This window comes from Lactuca virosa, chromosome 4 (genome assembly GCF_052849685.1).
Source record: "Lactuca virosa cultivar CGN04683 chromosome 4, Lactuca_virosa_CGN04683_v6, whole genome shotgun sequence".
Lineage (NCBI taxonomy): Eukaryota > Viridiplantae > Streptophyta > Magnoliopsida > Asterales > Asteraceae > Lactuca > Lactuca virosa.
The window spans coordinates 528,724,373-528,748,540 of record NC_136429.1 but is presented as its reverse complement, the minus strand read 5'-3'; the positions used below and the strand labels follow the sequence as shown (position 1 = coordinate 528,748,540).

The 24,168-nt window shown below is 34.5% G+C and overlaps 2 protein-coding genes across 2 annotated transcripts; both read left to right on the top strand.

Moving 5' to 3' along the window:
* Window positions 1-4,092: 4,092 nt before the first annotated feature.
* Window positions 4,093-6,872, top strand: LOC145109514 (uncharacterized). The gene is made up of 6 exons (XM_079046687.1): window positions 4,093-4,338; window positions 4,459-4,590; window positions 5,387-5,476; window positions 5,757-5,989; window positions 6,320-6,367; window positions 6,576-6,872. Exons 1-6 carry the CDS (start codon window positions 4,251-4,253, stop codon window positions 6,777-6,779), a joined length of 795 nt encoding a protein of 264 aa, XP_078902813.1. The 5' UTR covers window positions 4,093-4,250; the 3' UTR covers window positions 6,780-6,872.
* A 6,775-nt stretch (window positions 6,873-13,647) lies between these two features.
* Window positions 13,648-23,665, top strand: RCK (DNA helicase ROCK-N-ROLLERS). Its single transcript, XM_079046686.1, has 27 exons — window positions 13,648-13,862; window positions 14,494-14,659; window positions 14,995-15,178; window positions 15,428-15,589; window positions 15,669-15,906; window positions 15,989-16,025; window positions 16,097-16,143; window positions 16,681-16,718; window positions 16,856-16,877; window positions 16,975-17,187; window positions 17,274-17,430; window positions 17,514-17,565; window positions 18,015-18,086; window positions 18,184-18,233; window positions 18,316-18,433; window positions 18,514-18,577; window positions 18,654-18,737; window positions 18,820-18,945; window positions 19,028-19,224; window positions 19,907-20,095; window positions 20,196-20,447; window positions 20,512-20,561; window positions 21,286-21,303; window positions 21,410-21,492; window positions 21,574-21,772; window positions 22,175-22,212; window positions 22,560-23,665. The coding sequence occupies exons 2-27, from the start codon at window positions 14,592-14,594 to the stop codon at window positions 23,126-23,128; spliced, it is 3,327 nt and encodes a 1,108-aa protein (XP_078902812.1). The 5' UTR covers window positions 13,648-13,862; window positions 14,494-14,591; the 3' UTR covers window positions 23,129-23,665.
* Window positions 23,666-24,168: the final 503 nt, after the last annotated feature.

Sequence of the window (24,168 nt, the reverse complement as noted above, 5' to 3'; positions counted from 1 at the left end):
CAACAGCCATCATTCGAGCATCGGTATGCCACCCTTTGAGCTGTTGTATGGGAGGAGGTGTTAGACTCCTATTTGCTGGGGTGAGGTCGGGCAGCGTGTAATGGGTAGTACAGAGATAGTACTTCAGACGACTGAGCAGATTCAGCAGGTCAGACAGAGGTTGTTGACCGCTCAGAGCCGCCAGAAGAGTTATGCGGACAGACGTCGCTCGGGGCTTGAATTCCAGGTTGGTGATTTAGTACTCCTGAAGGTATCTCCTTGGAAGGGGGTGATCCGATTCAGGAAGAGGGGTAAGTTGGGACCTCGGTATATTGGTCCTTTCAGGGTGACTGCCAGGGTGGGCAGGGTAGCGTATCGTTTGGAGCTACCTACGGAGTTGAGCCAGATTCACGATACCTTCCACGTGTCTCAGTTGAGGAAGTGTATCGCTGATGAGTTGGCAGTGGTTCCGTTAGAGGACATTCAGGTGGATGCGAGCCTGAATTATGTTGAGAGACCGGTTGCGATTGTGGATCGAAGGATCAAGACTTTGAGAAACAAGGAGGTGCCATTGGTTCAAGTCCAGTGGCAACATCGGAAGGGTTCTGAAATGACCTGGGAGCCGGAGTTAGAGATGCGCGAGCAGTATCCAGAGTTATTTGTTGAGTGAGACTTAGAGGGCGAAGTCTAGTTCTAGTGGGGGAGAATTGTAACATCCCGAAATTCAGGTACAACTATTTAGCCTTTCTTTTATTCAAAGTGTCAAGTTAAGCCCTTAAGAGGAATTGGTAGCAAATGAGTACGCTGCGCATACTCATGCGCTTATTTTGGACGCGGACTCGCCTGAGTACGCTGGGCGTACTCAGGGTTACGCGGGGCGTAATGTGTCCAGGTGCAAACCCTAATTTCTGACTTGTGCCCTATATATTGGATGCTAAGGCTCATTTCTCAGACTCCATAGCAGTGAGTAAAACCCTAAGAGAGAACTTTTCATCGTTCTTAGTGAGTGTGTGTGATTTTGGAGCTAAAAGTGCCTTGGTGTGCTAGTGAAGAAGAAGGAGAGGAGTTTGTGGAGACTAGAGTTTGAAGTGCAAGTTTGGATCTGAGATCTACAGAGGAAGGAGCTGCATTTGGAGGTATAAAGTTCAAAACTTTCCTCTTCATTTGGTTTGTTGCTTTATGGACCATTTTAGGGTTAAAAGTCCCAAAGGTGGAGACTTTATGAGCGTAATGTGCTCCATGGACCTAGATCTGTCCCATTTCAGTGGTATTTGTGTTGTAGATCCATAAAGTTCCCATCTTGGTCGTGGATATGAGATCATGCTTGAGTATTGGGCTTTCTAGTGTTAGGAAATGGTATATTTTGGGTGTTAGTGACTTGTTCAGCCATGCAAAGGCTTAAAGTCATCGACTTTATGGATTAAGAGGCTTAAAAATGGTTAGATCTAAAAGCTGGACGTGAGTCTTAACTGTTTAAGACCTCAAGAGCTAAGGGACTGAAACTGGGATTTACGCCGGGCGTAATCCCAATACGCGCGGCGTACGGGGTGGCGTTCCCTGATTCTGAGAGACTGCCGAGTACGCCCAACGTACACATCTGGTACGCGCAGCGTAACCCGGAGGGTTGACTTTTGGTTGACTTTTAGGGTTTGGTCTATAGTGGGGCCTTTGAGTTATGAGAGGGGTAAAATGGTCTTTTACCCTTCTAAGAGTACTAAGAGGAGGAATAGTCTAGCCTTGAGAGATGTATTGATTGAGAGTATTTATTTTACATGATTAGGCGGAGGCTAGACCTGATTTTACAGAGTTCGAGCTTTACCGAATTACCCGAGGTGAGTCTTCTCACTATACTTTACCTAGAGTGGTAATTAGAGCTATGAGACAGAGTATGCTGTATGCTTTTGCATGATGTGATTTCTATGTGTTATATGCTATGTATGTTACAGAGTTTTCAGAGTTAGGACCGGAAGGTCCACAGAGTTAGGGCCAGAGGGTCCACAGAGTTAGGGCCAGAGGGCCCACAGAGTTAGGGCTAGAGGGCCCACAGAGTTATGGGACTGGAGGGTCCCACAGAGACACCTTGACCAGAGGGTCATCAGAGTTATAGCCTCGAGTGGCTAATATGTGTTGTGTGGTATTTTGGGGAACTCACTAAGCATTTATGCTTACAGTGTTGTGTTATGTGTCTCAGGTACCAGCGAGGATCGCGGGAAGGCGCCGGCTTGATCAGTACACACACGGGGATATTTTTATTATGATCTTGGGATATGATGTTATGATTGACTATGTGATACAATGGTGTTTTTATAACGATTATGAATGAAAATGTGTTTTATAAAATGTGAAAAATTGTTTTAAAAATTTGGGTGTTACAATTATGATATGTATAGTTTATGTCCACTACCACTACTTGATGAATTATGATAAGCATAGTCTCGGTCTTTGGTTTTAAGACTACATTCTATCTAGCATTGTTAGTTTTCAGCCATAATTATTAAGTGTATATGCTAGAGTTATATAAAATTTAGTCATGATCGACTTAGAATTGGTGGGCCCGCCTCATCTCATGTTCCTTGTTTGGTTGTGGACCTAGGGCAGACCCATTATATTCAACGGTTTATTTAACTTAAATTTTATACAACTTATATACACTTAGAGATTATAGAAGGAAACTATAGGAAATTCTAGCATGCACTATTTATTAATATAGAAACTTACGATTCACTCTTTAAGGAAAATATCGGATTTTCTTTGGAAACACCTTACTAGTATGAACATATTAAGTACAAAACACACACACACACACACATTTTTGGTCCTGGGATTTAGGACTACATAACTTTTATAAAGAAAATATTGGATTTTCTGGAAACATACTTTGTCGCTTTTACAAGGAAAACGGTTTCTTTCTCCAACAAAACTCTTATGAACTCACCAAATTAATTGTTGACACTTTTCAAAACTACTTGTATTCTCAGGAAATCAGTGAAACAGGAAAACATCAGCACTTTGAGGATGGGACGTTAAAGCGTCAAACAGTTTATTTTGTCATCATAATGTAATTGATTTTGAAACATGTAATCATATACTATGGTGTAACCTTTTCAATTATATTTATGATGGTTGTATTTACTTTGAGCACTATTATACTCGTTGTTGTGATACTTTATATGAAGTCCTCCACCCCCGGACGTCCGCCATCCTTGGTTTGGGGGTGTGACATACACCTCAACTTGGACTCTTCCAATTCTCTCAAACCAGAGCTCTGATGCCAACTTGTAACATCCCAAAACTCATAGTAAAATTTTTTGATATTCAAAACCTTTTTCATATAATTTTTTTCCCAAAACATTAAACAATCAGAGTATCAATACATCTCTCAAAATATCAAAATCCATAGGATAATGTGTACGATCACGCATTTGCATTTTCCCAATCATCTAAAGTACCTGAAATAATTAAATCCACAATTGTAAGACAACACTTAGTGAGATCCCAAAAATATCACACGTACACCAAATATAAAATAAATTAAAAAAGGCCAACAACAATAGAAACTGAAACTATAAGGACCTCTTAGGCCATCTGGTATACCAAGGACGAGCCTCTTCGTGGTTTACGTGGTCACTAACCACGAATGTGAACACCATCCCGAGTGTTTGTAGTAGCTAGTGGTCGTGATCATTTCTGGTGGGGAGCACGGGTCACCATACCCGATCAATTTGTTTCTCTCTTTATTTCTCTATATTATCTCTCTACCTTTCTCCATCTCTCTACATTTTAATATATATATATATATATATATATATATATATATATATATATATATAATTTTAATAATAAAAATATAAAAGAAATATGGTGGTGGGTATCCCAAATTTTTAATAGTTGCATGTGGTGATGATTTGACATCCACAACTATAATGAATAGTGGTACGTATAACGAATTGTCTTATAGTTTTGACAAAATAATTAAAGCCTCAATTTGATAATTTTGAAACAAAAAAAACCATTTACGAAAGTTTGTCTTGATTTTATTAGAAATCAAATAAAAAAAATACGAATATCCAAAATCCGAAGACAATGACTAATTGACTCGGTTACAGCCTAGAGGGCCAAGTCAAGGCTCGATGTTGTATCATGTATGACATGTCACAACGCCGCTACCGCTAGGTCAGTTATCGTCTTCAGCGATTCTCTATGTTTTTGCCGAGATGAATTCATGATACACAGTGCAAAATTACTTGGCCCTGCTAGTAGTTTAGGAAAAGATGGCGCACACTATAAGGTTTCTTCAGCTAATTAGAGCTGGAACGACGACAAAATCTCTAGCGTCAGTTCTTCCTCCTCGAATTCCCCGTAGGGCATTGATTTTTATTCTGTATTATATTGCCTTATGTTATTGAACATAAAATTTGAATCTATGTAGTCAATTTAGTTGATTCATCTGCTGTTTTTGTCTATTTGTTGCAATTTTAGTAAAATTTCAACCTTTCACGAGCTTGATGGAAAGTTTCGAGTCAACATCTGGACGATGCACTCGTCCCTCGATCATCGACTGGAAGTTGCACGTGCAGAGATATTTTCATACGACGAAATCGTGTAATATAGGTAAGCTTTTGGCTTGTTTGAATTATTGGTTACAACACAATGAATCGAGAGTGATTGGAAAAGGTCAGTTAGGTTTAAGTTCGGAGATTATATCACCAAAGTTAAATATCGTAGTAATCGGCAGTGATATATAATCACTGAAGTGATTTTCATCTTTGTGAAGTATGCATTGCTTTTACACTAATTATGTTCAAAATACCTTAAACCTTCCTTCCAAACTCAAACTTAACATATTACCTTTTATCTACAACTCTACAAGTTATATGGTTGTGATTCTTTTCTCAAACGTTGTTAAATGTGAAGTTAAAAAAGAACTTAACTGACCTTCAAAGGTCAAATGTGACTCTTCATTTGGGACATATGCAGTACAACTTATTAAATTGTTATGTTAAAACTCAATAGAAGGGATTAATATGTATTGGTCTTTAGAACTCAAGAACAGGGATGCAACAACTTTATGTGATGTTTTTACATTTCTCAAAATGCCTTTTTTTAGTTATGTCGTTTTTGGAGCTTGTGGTTCTTGATACAAGATTGTTTGTCAGAATAAAGGATTCTTATTTGCCATGTGATCTTGAAGGCTGGAAGTAATGCTTAACTTTTTCGTTGAGAAATTATTTGTATATGTGCCTGTTATTTTATAAATTGTTAATCAGTCTGTATCCAGATAATGTACTTCACAGTGGCATAACATCTCTTGTAGCTTATCATCTTTTTATCAATTTGAATTTAAGTTTTGATGGAACCAAAGGAGTTGTTCTATGCTAATTAGCAGTTTCATCTATGGAATAATCAGGTCATGAATTTAGCATCGGGAGGCTATTAGGTGTATCAGCTGTACTAGGATCTTTCTTCCTTCGGCCACGCCTTGCACACTGTGTAGATGGTAAGGAGCTCATTTTCTTCTTGTTTGAGTTCTTTAAGGCCCCATTTGTTACATAGAACATGACAAAACACATTCTACTGTGCAAAAGACAAGAATGCCCTCCTCATCTTCATCATAAAAAATACCCCTCAAAAGTTTGTCCAGTCCTGTCGCGTATAACAAATGCAGCCAGAATTTGAAAGACCTGAATGGGTTAAATTATATATATATATATATATATATATATATATATATATATATATATATATATATATTAAATGTGTGATACTTGATGTTGAAGGTTATGCGAGTTCAGTAGATGATCATAATAGCATGGGCATGTTGGGTGAATCAGAGAGCGATGATAATCCACATTATTTTATGATTTTTGCAAAGAAGCTGATGGTGCCAATTGCTCTACTCTTAATTGTGTGGATGAATTGGAATTATCCGGTTGCTCTTGGAGTTAAAGTGGTGCTCACTCTTCTCAGCACAAAGCCCAGCCCTTTCTCGGTTTATGTATTCATTGAACAGGTCAGTATAGATACATCATAACTCAATCATCATTGCATGAAAGGCTGCATTTATAATATATCTGAACAAGGGTTTTAAAAGCATATGCGTGACCACAAATTTACAAAAATATATTGGGTATTTTGTATACATACTAAACCCTAAATTCCGAATAGTCATGCAATTTATTAAAAAAAAAGGAAATTGATGGAAAACATATAAGTACATTGCTATTATCTATTAATAAATATAACTACGTGTTATTATGGGAAAACATATAAGTACATTGCTATTTTGTGTAAAAGATAAAGTGAATTCGCTCTAACTTATGATTCTCTCTCAATGTTTCAGTTGCAACAACAATACAGGGGCCAGCATCCCTTCTTACACAAATTCAAGGTCAGTACACGTTTGTTACACTGAGAATGAGAAGGGCATCTACGTAATTTGCATAGACAAAAAATATTGAGAGCGAGTAGTCCCACCTTTTTAACATTTGTTTTGTCCCATTGACATTGACGTTAGTCTCAGTCCCAGAATGGCTGCCAAACAAAGTACAACCTGTTCTGTTCTGGACTGTCATGTTGACCATGAATCTATTTTGCAGTCATTATATGCGAAAAAAGTGGAGGTTGATGATTACACGGTGTTGTGTATCGCAAAGGTTGAAATAGGAGATCAAAAATATACCCTTCTTGGAATCCTGGGTGGCTGGTGGGTTTTCGAAATGACATCTTTGAGGAGTGCTCTTTCTGGATTTAGGACCAAAACCCTAGAAATACTACAAACCGCTGTAAGTAGTGACTCCTAGTTATTATATAGACTTATAGTAATAAAAAGGTTCATAGTGTGAAATCTGTATTTTGGATATTTATAAATCCCGATTATTTGCCCCCTTTTTACATATATGGAATCGATTTCTTTTTTACAAAAGAATAATACAACTGTTGATGGTATTATTCCGGTTGAAATTGCTTTTTAATTTTGTGTTTTTTTGTAGCCAACTATATCCAAATTTTAGTGTTTCTATTATCTGTTCTTCTTTTATGTGTTGTGACATTGAGGACTGACATTGGGTGTCCCTGTCACCTACCCCTAAAAAATAATTGAAGGTAGTGTTTGGTACGAGGTAATCGAAGAGGGAATGAAATGGAGCATTCAACTGAATGGAAATATCCTATTTGGTTTGGTCAAGGTTGTTAAAATCGCTCGACGGTCGACTGGTGTTAAATGATTAATCGGTCTTGGCGGGGATTAATCGGGGACCATAGATTATTAATAAAATATTAAAATTAATCAAATATTAATATATCTTAAGAAAAACAAGTACTTCAAAATTAGAAAATAAAAAACTTTGTAATTTGAAATTTTGAAAATACGAAAATATGAACATTTTGGTATAATATTTGAAATTTTGAAAATTTGAAAATTTTGGAGTAAAAAAAAAGTTGATTTTTTGATTTTTTTTTAAAAACTTTTTAACATTTTTTGACTTTTGTTGACCGATTAATCCTGCCAAGACCGATTAATCCCGCCAAACTCGATTAATTCTAGATTCCGATTAATACCATAATCCTTGACGGTTGGAGAACGCCAAGCGATTAATCCCGATTTCTGCAACCATGAGTTTGGTTGACTCAAAGGAACGGTATTGAAGCATTCTCCGTGGAATGTGATTCCTTTCCTTAGGCTGATTTTCATTTCATGGGGGAGGTGGTGGTGGCAGAAGCGACAGTAGTGGCGGAGGCGGAAAAGATGGTGGTGGTTGCGGCGGCGAAGGTGGTGGTGGAATAAGAAACATTATATTAGGTTTAGAACTTATAAGATGTTTTCCCAAACAAGAATGTTATTTTTTTTGTCTTTTAGAAAAATAGGTCATGCAGAACTTTTTATAACTCCAGTCTTTTAAAAAACAAGTAGTCTTTTGTTATAATGTTTGCCCTCTAGTCGACCTGCATACATAAGAAATCTTTTAAAAACCAAATAGACTTTTGTTTTAATGTTTGCCCTCCTGCCGACATGCATAAGATATAGGGATATATACACTAAAGTCCCAATATTTTCATCGATTTAACAATAAAGTCCAAAACTTCATTTTTTTGACAGTAAAGTCTAAATTACCGGCAGTATATATCCCTTTTTTTTGGTTAGAAATTTAATGGTATGATACTCTTTAAGCATAAGAGTTATTGAAACCTTCTCTAGTCAACTAGATGCTATTGAAATCCTTAATGTTTGCTTCTTGTTAAATCGTTTTTTTAATTTCAACAAACCGACATTAAAAAAATGGAGATAATTAAGAAAGAAAAAAAGAAAGAACCAGGGTTGTGTTGGCTTTTTGCAGTCCCAGAATGGAGAAATAAGAAACCGAAAAAAAAAACGAAATTGCCCTTCTTTCCCTTCTCCACATTCACACCTTTTTGACTAGGCATGTGTTGTTTCTTTTGTATAATCTGTCCCCACTTTTTAGTTCAAGATTTGGCGGCGAAGCAAGAAGAAAGTTTTACAAGTTTTTTCACCCTTTTTCGCTCTCTCTTTTGCATATGTTTCTGCTGATCGTGATTATGTCGGAGTAAAGATGATGATGGTAAGAAAAACAGTGGTGCTGCAACAAAAGTCACAATTAAAAGTTCTTGGGTTATTAAAGTCCCAATATTTTCAACGATTTGACAAGAATGTCCTAAACTTTATTTTTTTGACAGTAAAATCCTAATTGACGATTTGACAAGAAAGTCCTAAACTTTATTTTTTTGACAAAAAAATCATAATTACCGGCTAACCGGAAAAAAGGGTAAAAGTGTCAAAAACTGCCGGTAATTTGGACTTTACTGTAAAAAAAAAATAAAGTTTAGGACTTTCTTGTCAAATTGATGAAAATATTAGGACTTTAGTGTATATATCCCTAAGATATAATGCAAAACCTTTTTCTATAAAACAAATACTAACACTTAGAGAGTCTTTTTTTTGCAAATTGCTTATGTGGATAAAGAAATGTTACGTTTATAATGCAAGCTTTCAGAATAACTTGAAATTTGCTTTGAATTCGTATCTCGTTGTTTTTGATTTTCTATTATAAATTGTTTTTCACTTATAAATAATAAGTAGTGCTCGAGTTGTCTGTTTAATCTATCGTTTAACCGGTTTATTAGAAACTAGGTGTATATATGAATTATGGAGACTTTTCCGGTTAACATTTTGTTTGGTACCCGACAAGGGAATGTGATCCCTCGAGATATTCGATGCTCCAAGCGTAGGAAGTTACAAAAGACGCATTGAAATGCGTTTGTTGATGTTGAGCGAATATGATTATTATGTAAATATCCCATTATGACCCCTATCTATACACATGTAACAATTGATGTAAAATTATGTTTGGAGGATAATAAGCTTATAGAGAAGTTGCAGCCTACTGCCTGGTGGTCTTATAGTTCTGCATGAATTTCACTTGGAATGTCACCTAATTATGAGCCTCCGCAAAAGTAGGCACGTCGGGAAGCCAACAAAGGTTCATATCCACCCGACCCACCACCACCTCCAGGACCAACAATAAATAAGGACAAAATCACAATGGAGTTACAAAAGCATCTTCAAGAATGTCAAAAGCAGTTGCTAGTACATGATATGCTCTGCGTTAGGGATACATGTAGATCCTAATAATAAGGGTACCAGACATGATAACACAGGGGTTGGAGGTACATTGTTATTTAACCCTCGTATATTGTTATTTAACTGTATGGTATATATGCTATTGCATCGTTGATTATTTAATAATATGAAACTGTTACATTATTAATTGTTGGGTGACATGGTTACCCGTGTAGACCCATTTATCATAGAGGACCGTGGTACGTTACATGATGATGAATTTTGGACTCATGGGTTTGAGGTACATACATAATTAAACATGTGCTATTACTTGTTGTTGTATTGTTCAAATACTTAATTATACTTAATATTATATTTTTCTAAGGTTACACCATTAATCTCATAAAGCACCCTACCACACCAGATGAGAGCCCATTACGAGATGATGGACTTAATCAGATGTTTTCCATACATATGACAGTGCACCTACACATGCATCCGTAAAGCTGCCTTAGATCATTAAGCTTCCCCAGTCAAATTATCAAATGCCACCATTAGCTCTTAGGCGTACGTAGAGAGTGACCTATGTTTCCATATGGTTGAAGTCTCCATGGATACATATGAAAAGGAAATACATTGCAATCGTATGCTCAACACCTTTAAATAGTTGTATAGACGATAACATTGGCAATCTATACCCAAACCAAGATGTTTCGCTATATTTTGTTCATCGGTTTCTCACGTATAAACCAAGGATGGAGTTTTGGATGATATAACTATAGGATGGAGTTTTGGATGATATAACTATATATGTGAACTTTGATTTGGGTTGGTTGGAGTGTGATGCAAGTTTTTTATGTATGTTATCATTACACACTAAACATTCAGTTAGGTTACTTACTCTATTGTATACATGTGTTGGTTGACTTCACATCATGCTCTGGATTTCCTTGCTTATAGATTGAACGATGAATGATGTTAAGTGTGACATTTATACCGACAACTTTCAATATTGATTTACAGGATTGGTATGACATGGCTAATGGATCCATTTACACAACTTGGTTTGAGTTTTGGTATACTTGTGTTTCAATTACATCACTTCAGTAACAGTAACAATCACTTATAAGAAACTGTTATCTAATGAGTAGTTAATTCCAACCTTTTGTGTTATACATCCTTATTAATATACAGAATGCCCACTGATTTTGGGGTGTTTTAGGGTGTTTTAGATTTCCAGATGTTTACTCTCACTATATACGATAGCTACTGTGATGATGATTATTTTTTAGAATCTCCATCTTGGTTTATAGTTATGTGAGCATGTATCTACAAACTCCTAGTCGCTATCAACTACTGGGGTACCAAACTAACTGATGCGATACACCTCGAGAGTTTCACACTCGCCTTTGTGAATGACACAAACGTATCACAACAGTTTGACGGTAAAAATGATTGTGCAATTTTTTTTATGTTGATTCCTAAAGAGGTTGATTGCTAGTCAATTAGTCAGGGATGCAACCAGACATAGCCAAGTCATATCGAAAGAGATCTGCACAACTTGCGTGTGGCACACGGCAAAAATAGATGTGCATTTGCATGTTATATTGTTATTTAAACATATCCAAGTTTTTATAATTATTAGTTTTGCACTAGATTTAATATGTTTCATGCAATTCCAGAATTATTTATTTTTGCAATATATTTTTTGTTTTTTAAAAATTATATAAAGTCAACGACGACTAACCATAATTAAAAACTATAAATGAGCAATCATTAATTTAAATTTATATACAAAAAATAATAATAAAGACACTCCAGAATTTCATTTCCGCATGGCTAATCCTTTGTAGACTCAGGTGCTGTTTGTTTTTTCTGAGGCAAAATGTCTGCAGTCTGCGGACCACATCTGTAGACCTCTGCAGTAGAAGAGGCGGACCAAACGTCTGCAGTCTGAAAAAAGAAGACTGTTTGTTTTTTAACATCTGCGGACTACTAAAATAAACTGAAATCTAAATAAACTGATTTTTTTAAAATTCAAAGTGATTTTTTAATATTTTTATGACTTTGTTATAAATAATTAACGAATCTAGATCAACTTTTATGTATTATTGTATAAAAAATAAAAATAAAAATGGTATGAATTAACGTATATATTTGATAAAAACCAACAACTTTGGTTGCAAAGTTATAACTAAACATTACAATTAGTGATCGAAGAATTTGATACATAAATAGATGGAAATAAACTTCGATTTTTTCAATTATATCCATTAAAAACGTACCATAAATATTTTCTCGAGAAATTGACGATACTGTATTAAATAATGTTTTACAAAATTTGGCAAAAAAAATATAAGAATATATTATGATTTTTTTTTCATATTTATATAAACAACTTCAACGACTATTATATTGTAATAAATCTTTATTTATAAATTTGTCAAAAATATCATGTTTGTATCGTCGAACGTTTTTTTTTATGTTTTGTAATTTTTTTTTTCAAATTGTTTATCATTAATAAAGTTGAAAAAAATATAAATTAAAAAAAAACTTAAAAAAAATAAAGATATATATGTTTTTTTAGGCTAGAAGATGTCTGAAGATGTTAGAAGACTCTGGTTTACATCTGCGTCAAGGAGAGGGCGCACAAACATTTTTAGGTCTGCAGTCTTCAAAAAAAACAAACAGTCTGCGAAGGCTAATGTCTGCGCGTGGTCTGCGCGGCGCAGACAGAAGAGGCCACGCAGATCTGCAGACAAAAAACAAACACTACCTCAGACTCCACAACTTATTCCTGACAAAGTAATCATTTTACCAAAATAAAATAATAATAGTTGTTTTTGTTAAAAAAATAAAAAATAAAATACTACTCCCTCCGTCCCAAAATTATAGTCCATCTTTCATTTTTGGTTTGTTCCAAAATAACAGTCCACTTCTAAAAATAAATAACATTTTTACCAAAATACCCCCCTCATTATTACTTAACCAACTAAGCTTTTAATGGAACATTAAATGCAAAGTAAGGACAAAACTGTCATTTTATTAAATAAAATTAGTGGTAATTAATGTTTTTCTTAATATGTATGTTTTTTTGTCTGTGGACAATAATATTGGGACGGAAAAAGTATTATATTGGTCACTAGGACCGGAGCTAAGCTTATAGGAGTGGCCGAGTGGGGCACGTGCCCCCAACGAAATATTTAGAATTAAGATTTCTAAATTTGGGCTAAACTTAAAACTAATAACACATAATGTGTCTTTTTTTATTTTGATTTTTCCCCTACGTCAATTTGCACTACATGTATGAAAAGATTAAAAGAAACACATATCAAATTAGAATTTACCCCTTCACATCTTCTACTTATTACACAGAGACCTACGTGATTTACTAAATCAATAAAAAAATTGATTTTTTTTATGTGTTTGTTTTGCAAGAAATGAAATTCACAAATCTTTTTACTTACGCATTGTTTTGTTGTATTTTTGTACTTATACGTAGAGATTTAGTCCATAACTGTTACTTATATTATGTCTTGTTTTAGAGATAAGAAACATAAACAAAAAGAAGGTGTGGATGGTGGCCGCCAACGCTGGTAATCAGAAAGGTGTGGATGGTGGAATTTCACCACTGGAATAAAAAAGGAACACAGTCGTGATAGGTATTCAGGGCGATAGGTTAATGAATTTGGAGAAAATTTCTCCCGGTCAAATTTTTTGGGGTATTAACGACGAAAGCCATCGCCGCTATTGCCTTCCGTTGACTATCGGCTCATTATCCAGCCACTGGATCGAGAGGTTTCATCAACGGTTACGGTTCGTCCAAAAATTCTCACACGAAACGTGGTTAGAAGCCTTTAGCGACGACATATAAAAGTGTCGCTGCTAAAAATGGGATTTCTTATGTCTTGTTTTGTTGTATTTTAATACTTAGTTCAACAAGTAAAGGTCATAATTTAAATTAGTTTCAGATAAGATTAAACTAGAAAGGACAAGGTAACCATTATAGTCCCATCTAACTATTTTTGACCCGTGCCCGCTATATAAATGATCAAGGAGTGCCCCAAACCGACAATATTCCTGCATCCAGTTATATTACTCAAGTTCACCAAATTTTATCATTTAGGAGTGAACGAATGAATCTAAATTCTTTAACCCTTCTAATACTAATGCTCGATCCTTTAAACACTATTATGTGTAATCTACCATTTCAATTCCTCCATATTCGGCTAACGCAAACCTGTCTCCCGCCAAAAGTACTCAATTCCACCTACTCCGAGTCCGAAAATTATTCAGCTTCTTCCTTAACGTTCGTCTCTCTCTCTCTCTCTCTCTCTCTCTCTCTCTCTCTCACACACACACACACACACACACACACACAAACACGATCGTTCATTCACATAGTTTTCATGATTGAATCATCTCGCTCTTCCTTTGCCTGTTCATGTAAATTCTTCTCAAATTTTCTAATTTGCTTTTGAATTTCCATAAATCTGACTGGTTCGTAGTTTTTAATGGATCAATCTGGAGAGTATACGATAAATTTTCAGGAAAACTTGAATCGCTTTGGTTATGTGGAGAAACATATTTACTGTTCAGAAATAAACACTAAGAGCTAGTAGTTTTTTTTTATGTTCTAGAGTAATATAATTGAGCTTAATAGCTCTTCAGAGAAATTACAAGCTCTTCGTGAGACTTTTTCAGTCAGATACCATTTCCTTCTGATAATTAAACGCATCTGAAATCAACATCAACTTTTCTAGATTTTGTTCGGTTAGCAAGGCCAAATCTGCATTATCACATAATTGTGCAAGTCTCTATAACACACCTGCAGTTTTCAGAAGCTAACTCCAAGCTAATTTTTCTCAATTTTAAGCTGCTTTATTTTTTTTGACTGAGCAGCTGCTTAAACTTTGTTGATGTTTATGCCTATCTATCAGGTCAAGTGCCTTCAATGATATAGCCGTGATCTTAATCAATTCAATAACGATTGTTGGTTCATTGGCCCGCTGCAGTGCAATAGCAAATCAGCTCATCTATGGATTCGTATTCACTTAAGTCTGTCTCAGATCTACCTGATCCTTTCCGTGCAACATTTAGTTTCAGGTATGCCTTCAACATTAATGAACTTTGCATTTGAATTTAGTTGTTTGGATGTGTGATCTCTTTTAGCCTGGAACTGTGATTTATGTGTGGTACCGCAAGCTATTACTCAGAGTAGTGAATGGATGCACAATTTCTGATACCTATTAAGTTGATCTCACCAGTTAACTAGTTATCGCAAGTAGTAGTATGATAATTCAGTGTTGATTATAGACCTCGCCCCATATCTACCTCCATGAACACAAAAATAATTATTCGTTCTCTATTTGGTGATAATCTCTCCTGTTTACTAATGACATCCTTTATATCTGATGGACATCGATTCCTTATAATTACAGGTATTTCAACTCGCTGCAGAGTGAATGCTTTTCTGCTTGCTTCCACTCTGACATCAACATGGTTATTTCAGCACCAACTGGAAGTGGGAAGACGGTGCTTTTTGAGTTATGCATCTTACGACTTCTATCTAAGTTCATTACCCAAGAAGGAAGATTTATTCATACGAAGGGAACCCTAAAAACAGTAAGCTACATACCAAGTTTTGCTTTCTCTTGAATTATTTCCACAATAATCATTTAGTTTTTCAGCCCAATGTCATGGTATCACCATTAGTACTTCATAAGTATATTGCAATTCACACTGATTCAAACACTGCTATAATTTAGATCTTGGGAATGTGTTGTCTACTTGTCTTCACCCTTTACATTAATATATTTTGTTATTCTCAAGGGTTTTATTTCCCTTTATTTTATTTGGATTTTTGGTGTGAAGATATATATATCCCCATCCAAAGCTTTGGTACAAGAGAAGTTCAGGAGTTGGAATCAGAAGCTTGGGTCATGGGGGATAAATTGCTTGGAGCTGACTGGGGATAATGAATCTTACAATATAAAGAGCATACAAGAGGCAGATATCGTATTGACTACTCCTGAGGTTGTAATTGTATATAGATTTACTTGTGTACTTTCCTTTTCCATCATATTTCATAATACTTACAGATGTTCATCTGCAGAAGTTTGATGCAGTGACTAGATTTGGCATCAAAGATGGTGGCCTAAGTTTTTTTAGCGATATATCACTAGTACTTATTGATGAAGTTCATTTGTTAAATGATCCTCGTGGAGCAGCTTTAGAGGCAATTGTTAGTAGAATCAAAATGATTAGTCGAAGTCCTCAAATGGAAACAAGTCCATTGGCCCATGTGCGTTTCCTAGCTGTTTCTGCAACAATTCCCAATATTGATGACCTTGGTAAAGTTATTTACTTTCTCCATCATGCCTTCAAATTAGTCACACTTTGTTGTAATCTTTTGACCATGTTTGACTCCTGCAGCTGAATGGCTTATGGTTCCTATCCAAGGAATCAAAAGGTATATGTGATATCATTCAATGAATGAGTGTTATAGTTTACTAATGGAATGGCTTTTTACCATTTGTACAGGTTTGGTGAGGAAATGAGACCTGTAAAGCTGACTACTAAAGTTTTTGGTAATCACTCTCATCAAATATTATCTTTGATTTGTTTGCTTAAGTGCTTTAAATCCATTTAAAATTTCATGCAAATACAAATCCAGGTCTGATTGTTTGTTAAGCTACACCACACTTCATAGCTGTCTTTTTTGTTGGTCATTTGCTTAAGGGCTAAATGCAAGAAATAACAACGCTTTTTTAATTTATTTTGTGTATTAGAGCATCATACTTACATTTCTATATATCACAGCATTGTACTTTCAAATTTTTTCTTGTCAACGCATTGTACTTTGAAAAATCTACTCAATTATAGCATTGTACTTACAGTTTTATTCTTATTAGGGCATTCTACTCTGAAAATTTCATCCAAGTATACCGATGAACATTGCTTTGTATTTGGATATAATTTTATAATTGGGTAGATTTTTTCAAGTAGAATGCTTTTATAGGAAAAAATGAAAGTAGGATGCTATAACAAACAAATCTATAGAAGTACTTTATTGTTCCTTGCATATAACCCTTTTGCTTAATGTGGAACTTTTTTTTTCCTTGCAGGCTACACCCCAGCCAAAAATGACTTCCTTTTTGAGAAGGCAAGTGCTTCATGCTCTTGTATTATAAACTTCTCTGTACTCAACCTTTTCTCTAAAGATCAGTTCTATCTCACTGTAAATAACATGAATACTTACAACTCACTAATCCTTTCCATTTCTTTCTTTCTGTGATTCAGCGGCTTCAAAACTACATCTTTGGTGAGTATATAGTATATATCTCCAAAGATCTTATGCTCATAACTTTTGATAATCAAAACCCTAAATTAGCAAAAAAAAAAAAAAAACTGAAATGCAGATCTCCTTATGCAATATTCTAGTGGAAAATCTGCACTGGTATTTTGCTCTACAAGAAAAGGGGCACAAGAAGCAGCACAAAGGCTGGCCCAGACTGTTATGACCCATGGATATTCAAACCCATTCATCAAAAGCATGGATCAGCAAGAAAGGTTGAGGGAAGCTTCACTCTCATGTGGTGACAAACAAATGCAATCTTACATCCTTTATGGTGGTAAGTGAGTGAATTACTTTATTTATAATCAAAGGAAAAAATAAAAAATTAGATTACATAAAGTTGGCACAATTTTCATTGCTCAGTTGGTTATCACAATGGTGGACTTTCCCCAAAGGATCGCAGTCTGATTGAAGGTCTCTTTCTCAATGGTGATCTTCGAGTTCTATGCACCACAAACACCCTTGCCCATGGAATTAACCTACCAGCACATACAGTTATAATCAAATCAACACAACACTTGTATGTCTACACCTGCTTTTCTTAATGGGTTCATTTCTTATCATTTAACTCTTTCCATACTTATTTTCTTTTCTTTTTAACAGCAACAAGGAGAAAGGAACTTACATGGAATATGATCGATCAATGATACTTCAGGTTTGCCACTTATCTGTCCACTTCTTTTTCCGCATTAAGTCATGTATGGTTAAACTGGCTCAATGGGTAATCATGTTTATCTGGATAAAGTGTTGTATACATAAGGTTTGTATCTTTTCAGACATTTCTAGACTAAATAAACCGTCTAAATCCCTTACATTCCAAAAACAAATTTCACAATATCCATCAATTTAACAATAGTAATCATAAGGTTTGTTTCTTCTCTAGACTAAAGAAATCATTTGAATGAGACTAAATGACCATTTTACCCCTACATTCCACATCCATCAATTTAACAATACTAATCAATTATAACATGAGAGGAGTTGGGAGGTAAAAAAAAAAAAACAAATAAGTAAAAGCCTAAAAGGTAAGGTTTGAATGAGACTAAATGGCCATTTTACCCATACTAATAATGTACTGATAGCCATCCCTTTTTGGTTGTGCAGATGTGTGGGAGGGCAGGGCGCCCACCATTTGATGATACTGGAATGGTCATAATCATGACAAGAAGAGAAACGGTAAACATACACAAAGTCACAAACACAAACACACACATATTAGTTGTGCTACCTTTTCTGATAGATGATATGTTTTTTTTTTTAAATATGAATTTAGGTCCATTTATACGAGAACCTACTAGGTGGATGTGAATTGGTTGAGTCTCAGTAAGTTTACAAGATCTTTTAGCTAATTTTCAAGTGATTTACAGTCTCTAAACTTTATGTATCTTGTCCATTTTCTGTTCAGATTACTTTCCTGTGTTACTGAACATCTAGTTGCAGAGGTGGTTCAGTTGACTGTTCCAGATATAACAAGGGCAATAGAATGGATCAAATGCTCATATTTGTATGTGAGAATGAAAAAGGTTGTTAATATAATGCTCTAGCAAATGTCAACTTATTTTTTGTTATTCGTATATTTCTAAAACCTCCATTTTTATGTTAGAACCCTCAAAACTATGCAATAAAGAAAGAATTATCTGGTATCTATATAGAGAAGCATATACAAGGTATTTCAGTACAAAAAACAAGTTTTACATTCTTTGCATCTATCTCAGTTTCTGACTCATTTTATATATATTCCAGAGGTCTGTGTTCAAAAAGTCAAAGAGTTATCAGACTACCAAATGATCTTGACTGAGGAAGATGGTTTTATCTTGAAGCCTCTTGGTATCTTTACTCTATAAAACTATTATATATTATACCCCATGCATACATATACATATGATGTATATATTTCATGTATCTGCAGAACCTGGAAGGTTGATGACAAAGTATTATTTGAAATTTGACACGATGAAACACATTATGAAAGCTCCTGCAAATTGCAGCATAGAAGATGCACTTAATATTGTTTGTCGTGCAGAGGAAATATCCTGTATGTATTTATTTAACTGATTATATTAAATGCAAATAAATAATATGATGGAGCTCAGCTGACTTTGTTTCCTGGAATGAAGGGATACAATTAAGGAGGAATGAGAAGAAGCTTCTGAATGACATAAATAATGATAAAGATGGTAGGCTTCGGTTTCATGTTCTTGGAGATAAAGGGAAGAAGAAAAAACGCATACAAACCAGAGAAGAGAAGCTATTTATTTTGGTAAATGATTGTTTGACTGGAGATCCTACAGTCCATGATTTATCTCTTACCCAGGTCTGATTTTTCAAATTTCTAAAGGAGTAATTTACATTTTTGGTTCTGGAATATAGCTGATTTTTTCAAATTTGGCTCTTATTTGAGATTTTGTAACGTGTTTGGTCCATGTTCCAAGTAAAATGACTGTTTTGGGACCAAAATTTGCAAAAATCAGCTATAATCTGGGACCAAAGATATTCATTTTACTTGGAAGAGGATCGACCATATACGTTACAAGAACCGCAAATAAGGACCGTAGTTGCAAGAAAACTCTTTTCGGATCAAAATTTCAATTATCAGCTATACTCAGGGACCAAAAATGTAATTTACTCTTTATAAAGTTATGAAGTTTTTATCTTGTGTAAATTACATTTTTAGTCACTGAGTACAGTTGATTTTTACAATTTTGGTCCCACAACGGTTTTACTTGCATTCATGGTCCTTACTTGAGGTTCTTGTAAAGTTTTGGTCCCTATTACCATTAAAATGACTAATTTTTTTCCTTGAGTATAGCCGATTATTGGCAATTTTGTTCCCAAAAATATAGTCATTTTACTTGAAAGATGGACCAAAAACCCCAAATAAGGACCAAAATTGCAAGAGAAAACCTTTTGGGATAAAACCTGCTATACTCAGGGACCAAAATGTAATTTACTTTTTTTTTTTTTATCTCTTTCATATAACATTAAATGGCCTACAGGATACGAACTCCGTTTGTTCAAATGGGTGTCGGATTGCAAAATGCATGAAAGAGTATTTTATATATAAAAAGAATTACAAAGGAGCTTTGAATTCAAGCCTTTTAGCAAAATCTTTACATCAAAAACTCTGGGAAGACAGTCCATATCTTCTGAAACAATTACCAGGCATTGGTATGGTGACAGCAAAGGTAATTATCTTTTTTAAAATTTCAAAATCTATACAACAAAATTGCAATTTCAACCTTTGTAGTTTGTATACACCACAATTAATCCTTTTTTTTTGTTCAGGCCTTACAATCTATGGGAGTAAAGTCATTTGAGACCCTTTCTGAAGCAGACCCAAGGAAAATAGAGATGGTTACTGGTAGAAAGTTCCCATTTGGAAACCACATTAAGGAATCATTGTTGTCACTTCCACCAAAAGTAGATATGAAAGTTGAGGAGATGACATGTCCAAATTATGGAAAGTCAAAACTGGTTATGACATTAACCAGATTGTCAGAGTCACCACAAACAAATAAACGACATTATGCTGATGTGGTATGTGATTAGGAACATATTTTTGGAATATAATACTTTTTAAACACTACTTTTGTTTTCACAGGTTGTTGCTACAGAGGAGGATAACTTGATAGTTTTCCATGAGAAAATAAGGTAATAAAACTGGAATTTGAACCACGGTTTAAAGCGATAAATAGCAATATACTTTCATTGATTTGTTTATTGTTCGCATCTAAATCTAATTTCTTCCTGTTACAGCATTGTACTTTGAAAAACCTCTCCGGTTATAGCAATGCCATTCAAATACTAAGCAATTTTCACTGCTATAATGTCTCAATAAGAAAAAGGGTTAAATGCAAGATATAGCAACCTACTTTGATTGATTTGTTTATTATAGCATCATACTTTCATTTCTTCCTATTACAACATTGCACTATGAAAAATCCACCCAGTTATAGCATTGTCATTCAAACACAAAGCAATTTGCACTAATATAATTGGATAATATGTTGAAAGTACAATGTCCTAATAAGAAATTTTTTGGAAGTACAATGCTATATTTGGTGAGATTTCTCAAAGTGCAGCACCTTCTTAAGAATTAAGAAAAGACTGAAAGTACAATGTCTTAACAGAAAGATTTGAAAGTAGGAGGCTATAACTTATAATACACTAATGAATGAAAGCATGTTGTTATTTCTCGCATTTGACCCTAAGAAAAGTTGAAAGTACAATTTTGTAGTAGAAAGGAATGAAAGTAGGATGCTATCATAGACAAGGACAGAAGTTATGTTCATATGATTGCTATGATAATGCTTCAGGCATCTTTGATACATTATGTTGCAATAGTGACTTACTGTTTTCTAATTTGTTTCTGCAGAGTGGAAGAATTCACAAGGTTTTGAAGACGTTTCCTTCCACCAAATAATCCTTTTTTAAATATATTCTTAACTTATTTGCAACAATTATTATTTTTATAATTACGTAATTATCTATGTGCACAGCCCATACAGTGCAACAATACTAGTTACAAGCCATTTGCAAGGGAAGCTAACTGTTAAGGCAGATCTAATCTTCGAAGAATTCAGTGAAGTTTCATCTTCTTAATTCCTTATTTCTGACTTTGATCTATTTTCACTCATTTCAGTGTTGATTTGATTTCATGCAGTTGGTATTGACCTACACCAAAAGGTTATACTAATGAAGGATATTAGCTCAAATATCTATCATAAACATGGAACAAAAAAACTCTCATTGCCTCCATCAACTGATGTCTGCATAATTGACCCCGAAAACAATTATTCACCCAAAGTCCCAGCTGGCAGGTCTCAGAAGTCGTTAAAATCCAAAAACGAAGAAGCTTCCATGTATGCTCTTAACCATATAAATCTTTCAGTATTACATTGGGTTATATGCAAGAAATAGCAACATACTTTCATTTCTTTGTGTATTATAGCATCCTACTTCCATTTCTTTTCATTACAGCATTGGAATTTTAATTTTTTTTTAACTAAGGCATTGTACTTTTAAAATATTTTTCTATTAGGACATTAAACATTGAAAAATCTACCCAGTTCAGTTATAACAGTGAAAACCGTTGTGTTTGGATGACATTGATATAACTGGATAGATTATTCTAAGTACAATGTTTTGATAGGAAGAAATGAAAGTGAGATGCTATAATAAACAAATCAATCAAATTACATTGCTGTTTTTTGCACTTAACGCTATTACATTTACTGATTAATTTTTTTCCTTTTGGTGAGCAGACCCAGTTTCAAACTCTTGGATGAAGATTCAGATGAAGGTAATGTTTCCTTCTTTCCAATACTGTCACAGACATACTTATTTTTGAGACTTGACTTTATAAGCTTAATGGATTAAGCACTTAATCTGACAGCTGGATATGGTTGTTACTTTTGACTTAGTGTAGACAGTATGACTTAATGAGTTAAGCCAAAAAAACATGACTTAATGTGTTCAGACACTAACTCATTTAGACGGTTTATTCAGTCCAGAAAAAAAAGAACAAACATTATGAAAAGAACATTTTATTCACACATAAATCATTATCCCTTACTTTTGAAAATCCGTTTTTGTAGTTAATTTATCAAGTTAACAGTGCATACTAATTACTAAATATGGTTTCTATAGGTGAGCCTGTTGTTGAGATTGAGAATAATAATGATGATGATGATTGCAAAATCATTAATGAGAGAACTGTTTTCGATCACATACGTGAAAAGGCCAAAAGCTTACCTTCCTTTACAACCACACCAACTACTGAATGCCCTCCATCTCTAGAGACATTAAGTCTCATCAGAAAGCGTACACGCGAGCGACACCTGGCACTCAATGACACTTCAGAATTTTCAGCCAATCCATGTGAAGAAGAATTTCAATCAAGTGAGCCAAACAGAAACAGTAAAAACAACACACTAACTGGAGAGACGATATTTGATCATATAAGAAAGAAAGCCAAAAGCTTCCCTCGAGTTGATGAAATCAAGACATTGACCACTAAGTCAACCGTTACTAATTTTGACTTATTCGCAGATACAAAGTCAATCGTTTTGGATTTGGAACCTATGAAACACCGAGAGGACCATCGTAAGTCTCCAAGTCTAGCAAACAGACAATTATGCTCATTGGCAACAGAAACCGAAAAGAGACAGGTAACAGATCCTTTTCTTGGTTTCAAAAGTGTCTTTTCGTTTCTTTAAATGTTTCTTACACTATAAAACATATAGCTTGATGCCTTAGAATAAGAAACTGCATTGATACATTGTGTCTTCATGGGTTAGTTTAGACTTTCGTGTATACTTGGATAACAACATTTAAGGGGTACTTTAGTACTTACAGACTTACAGTTGTTAAAAGTTTTGAAAATAATAGGGTTTCTATTCTATGATGAGTTTCAACTTTCAAGAATTACTATATTTCACAAAATGGTCCCTATGTTTCACACAATTGCAGAAATGGTCCTTGAGTTTCACAAAAATACAGAAATGGTCTTTGCATTCCACAAAATTTCAGAAGTGGTCCCTTCCTAATAGCAGAATTGCAGAAATGGTGATGTGTTTCACAAAATTACATAAATAGTCCCCGCCTATGGCCTAATAGGAAAATAACAGAAATGGTCCCTGTGTTTCACAGAGCTTATAGAAATGGTCCCCGTGCAAAAATTTGGACAGATTGGATATAAGTGATAAAGTTGAATGGGTATTTTCTTTTGAAACTTAATTAACTTATAATTTTGAATTTTCTTTTTATCTTTCTACTTTGACGGATTCTATATAAGTGGCATCAATTGAAAATTGAACTGGTCTTGTTTGATTTTATATTATTATAAGGTCTCCTATTTAGAAAATTTTGAGAACTTTTTAATTTTTATGACCTTTGAGTATAGTATCCTTGTTTTTATTTATGTTTTGGTTACAAAGGTCTCTCAGTTACATTTCAAAAGATGAGATTTTATTTTGTTGGATTGGATATTTTAGTGTCGATTTAAAAAAGTATATTTTAGGCTTCTTTAATTAAAAATCCATTCAAATGATATTATAAAACATGTAATGGAGGCATTTGTCAACATGAGTATTGAATGCTCGGAGCCAAACATGGACGTGAACCTATAAATCGGTCTAAAACACGAAAATCAACCGACATGCATTTTGGTTGGTAAGAGTTTCAAGAAATTGGAAGTTCTATTATACATAAAGATATTTGGTTTGAGATATTAGATTAGAATCATTAGATATTTTAT

Coding starts and splice junctions, on each gene's coding strand:
- LOC145109514 (XM_079046687.1), top strand. CDS start 4,251: ATGGCGCACACTATAAGGTTTCTTCAGCTAATTAGAGCTGGAACGACG. Junction 5,990..6,319: donor TTTATGTATTCATTGAACAG/GTCAGTATAGAT, acceptor TCAATGTTTCAG/TTGCAACAACAATACAGGGG. Junction 6,368..6,575: donor CCTTCTTACACAAATTCAAG/GTCAGTACACGT, acceptor TCTATTTTGCAG/TCATTATATGCGAAAAAAGT.
- RCK (XM_079046686.1), top strand. CDS start 14,592: ATGGATTCGTATTCACTTAAGTCTGTCTCAGATCTACCTGATCCTTTC. Junction 15,590..15,668: donor TCGTATTGACTACTCCTGAG/GTTGTAATTGTA, acceptor GTTCATCTGCAG/AAGTTTGATGCAGTGACTAG. Junction 21,773..22,174: donor AAAAACGAAGAAGCTTCCAT/GTATGCTCTTAA, acceptor TTTGGTGAGCAG/ACCCAGTTTCAAACTCTTGG.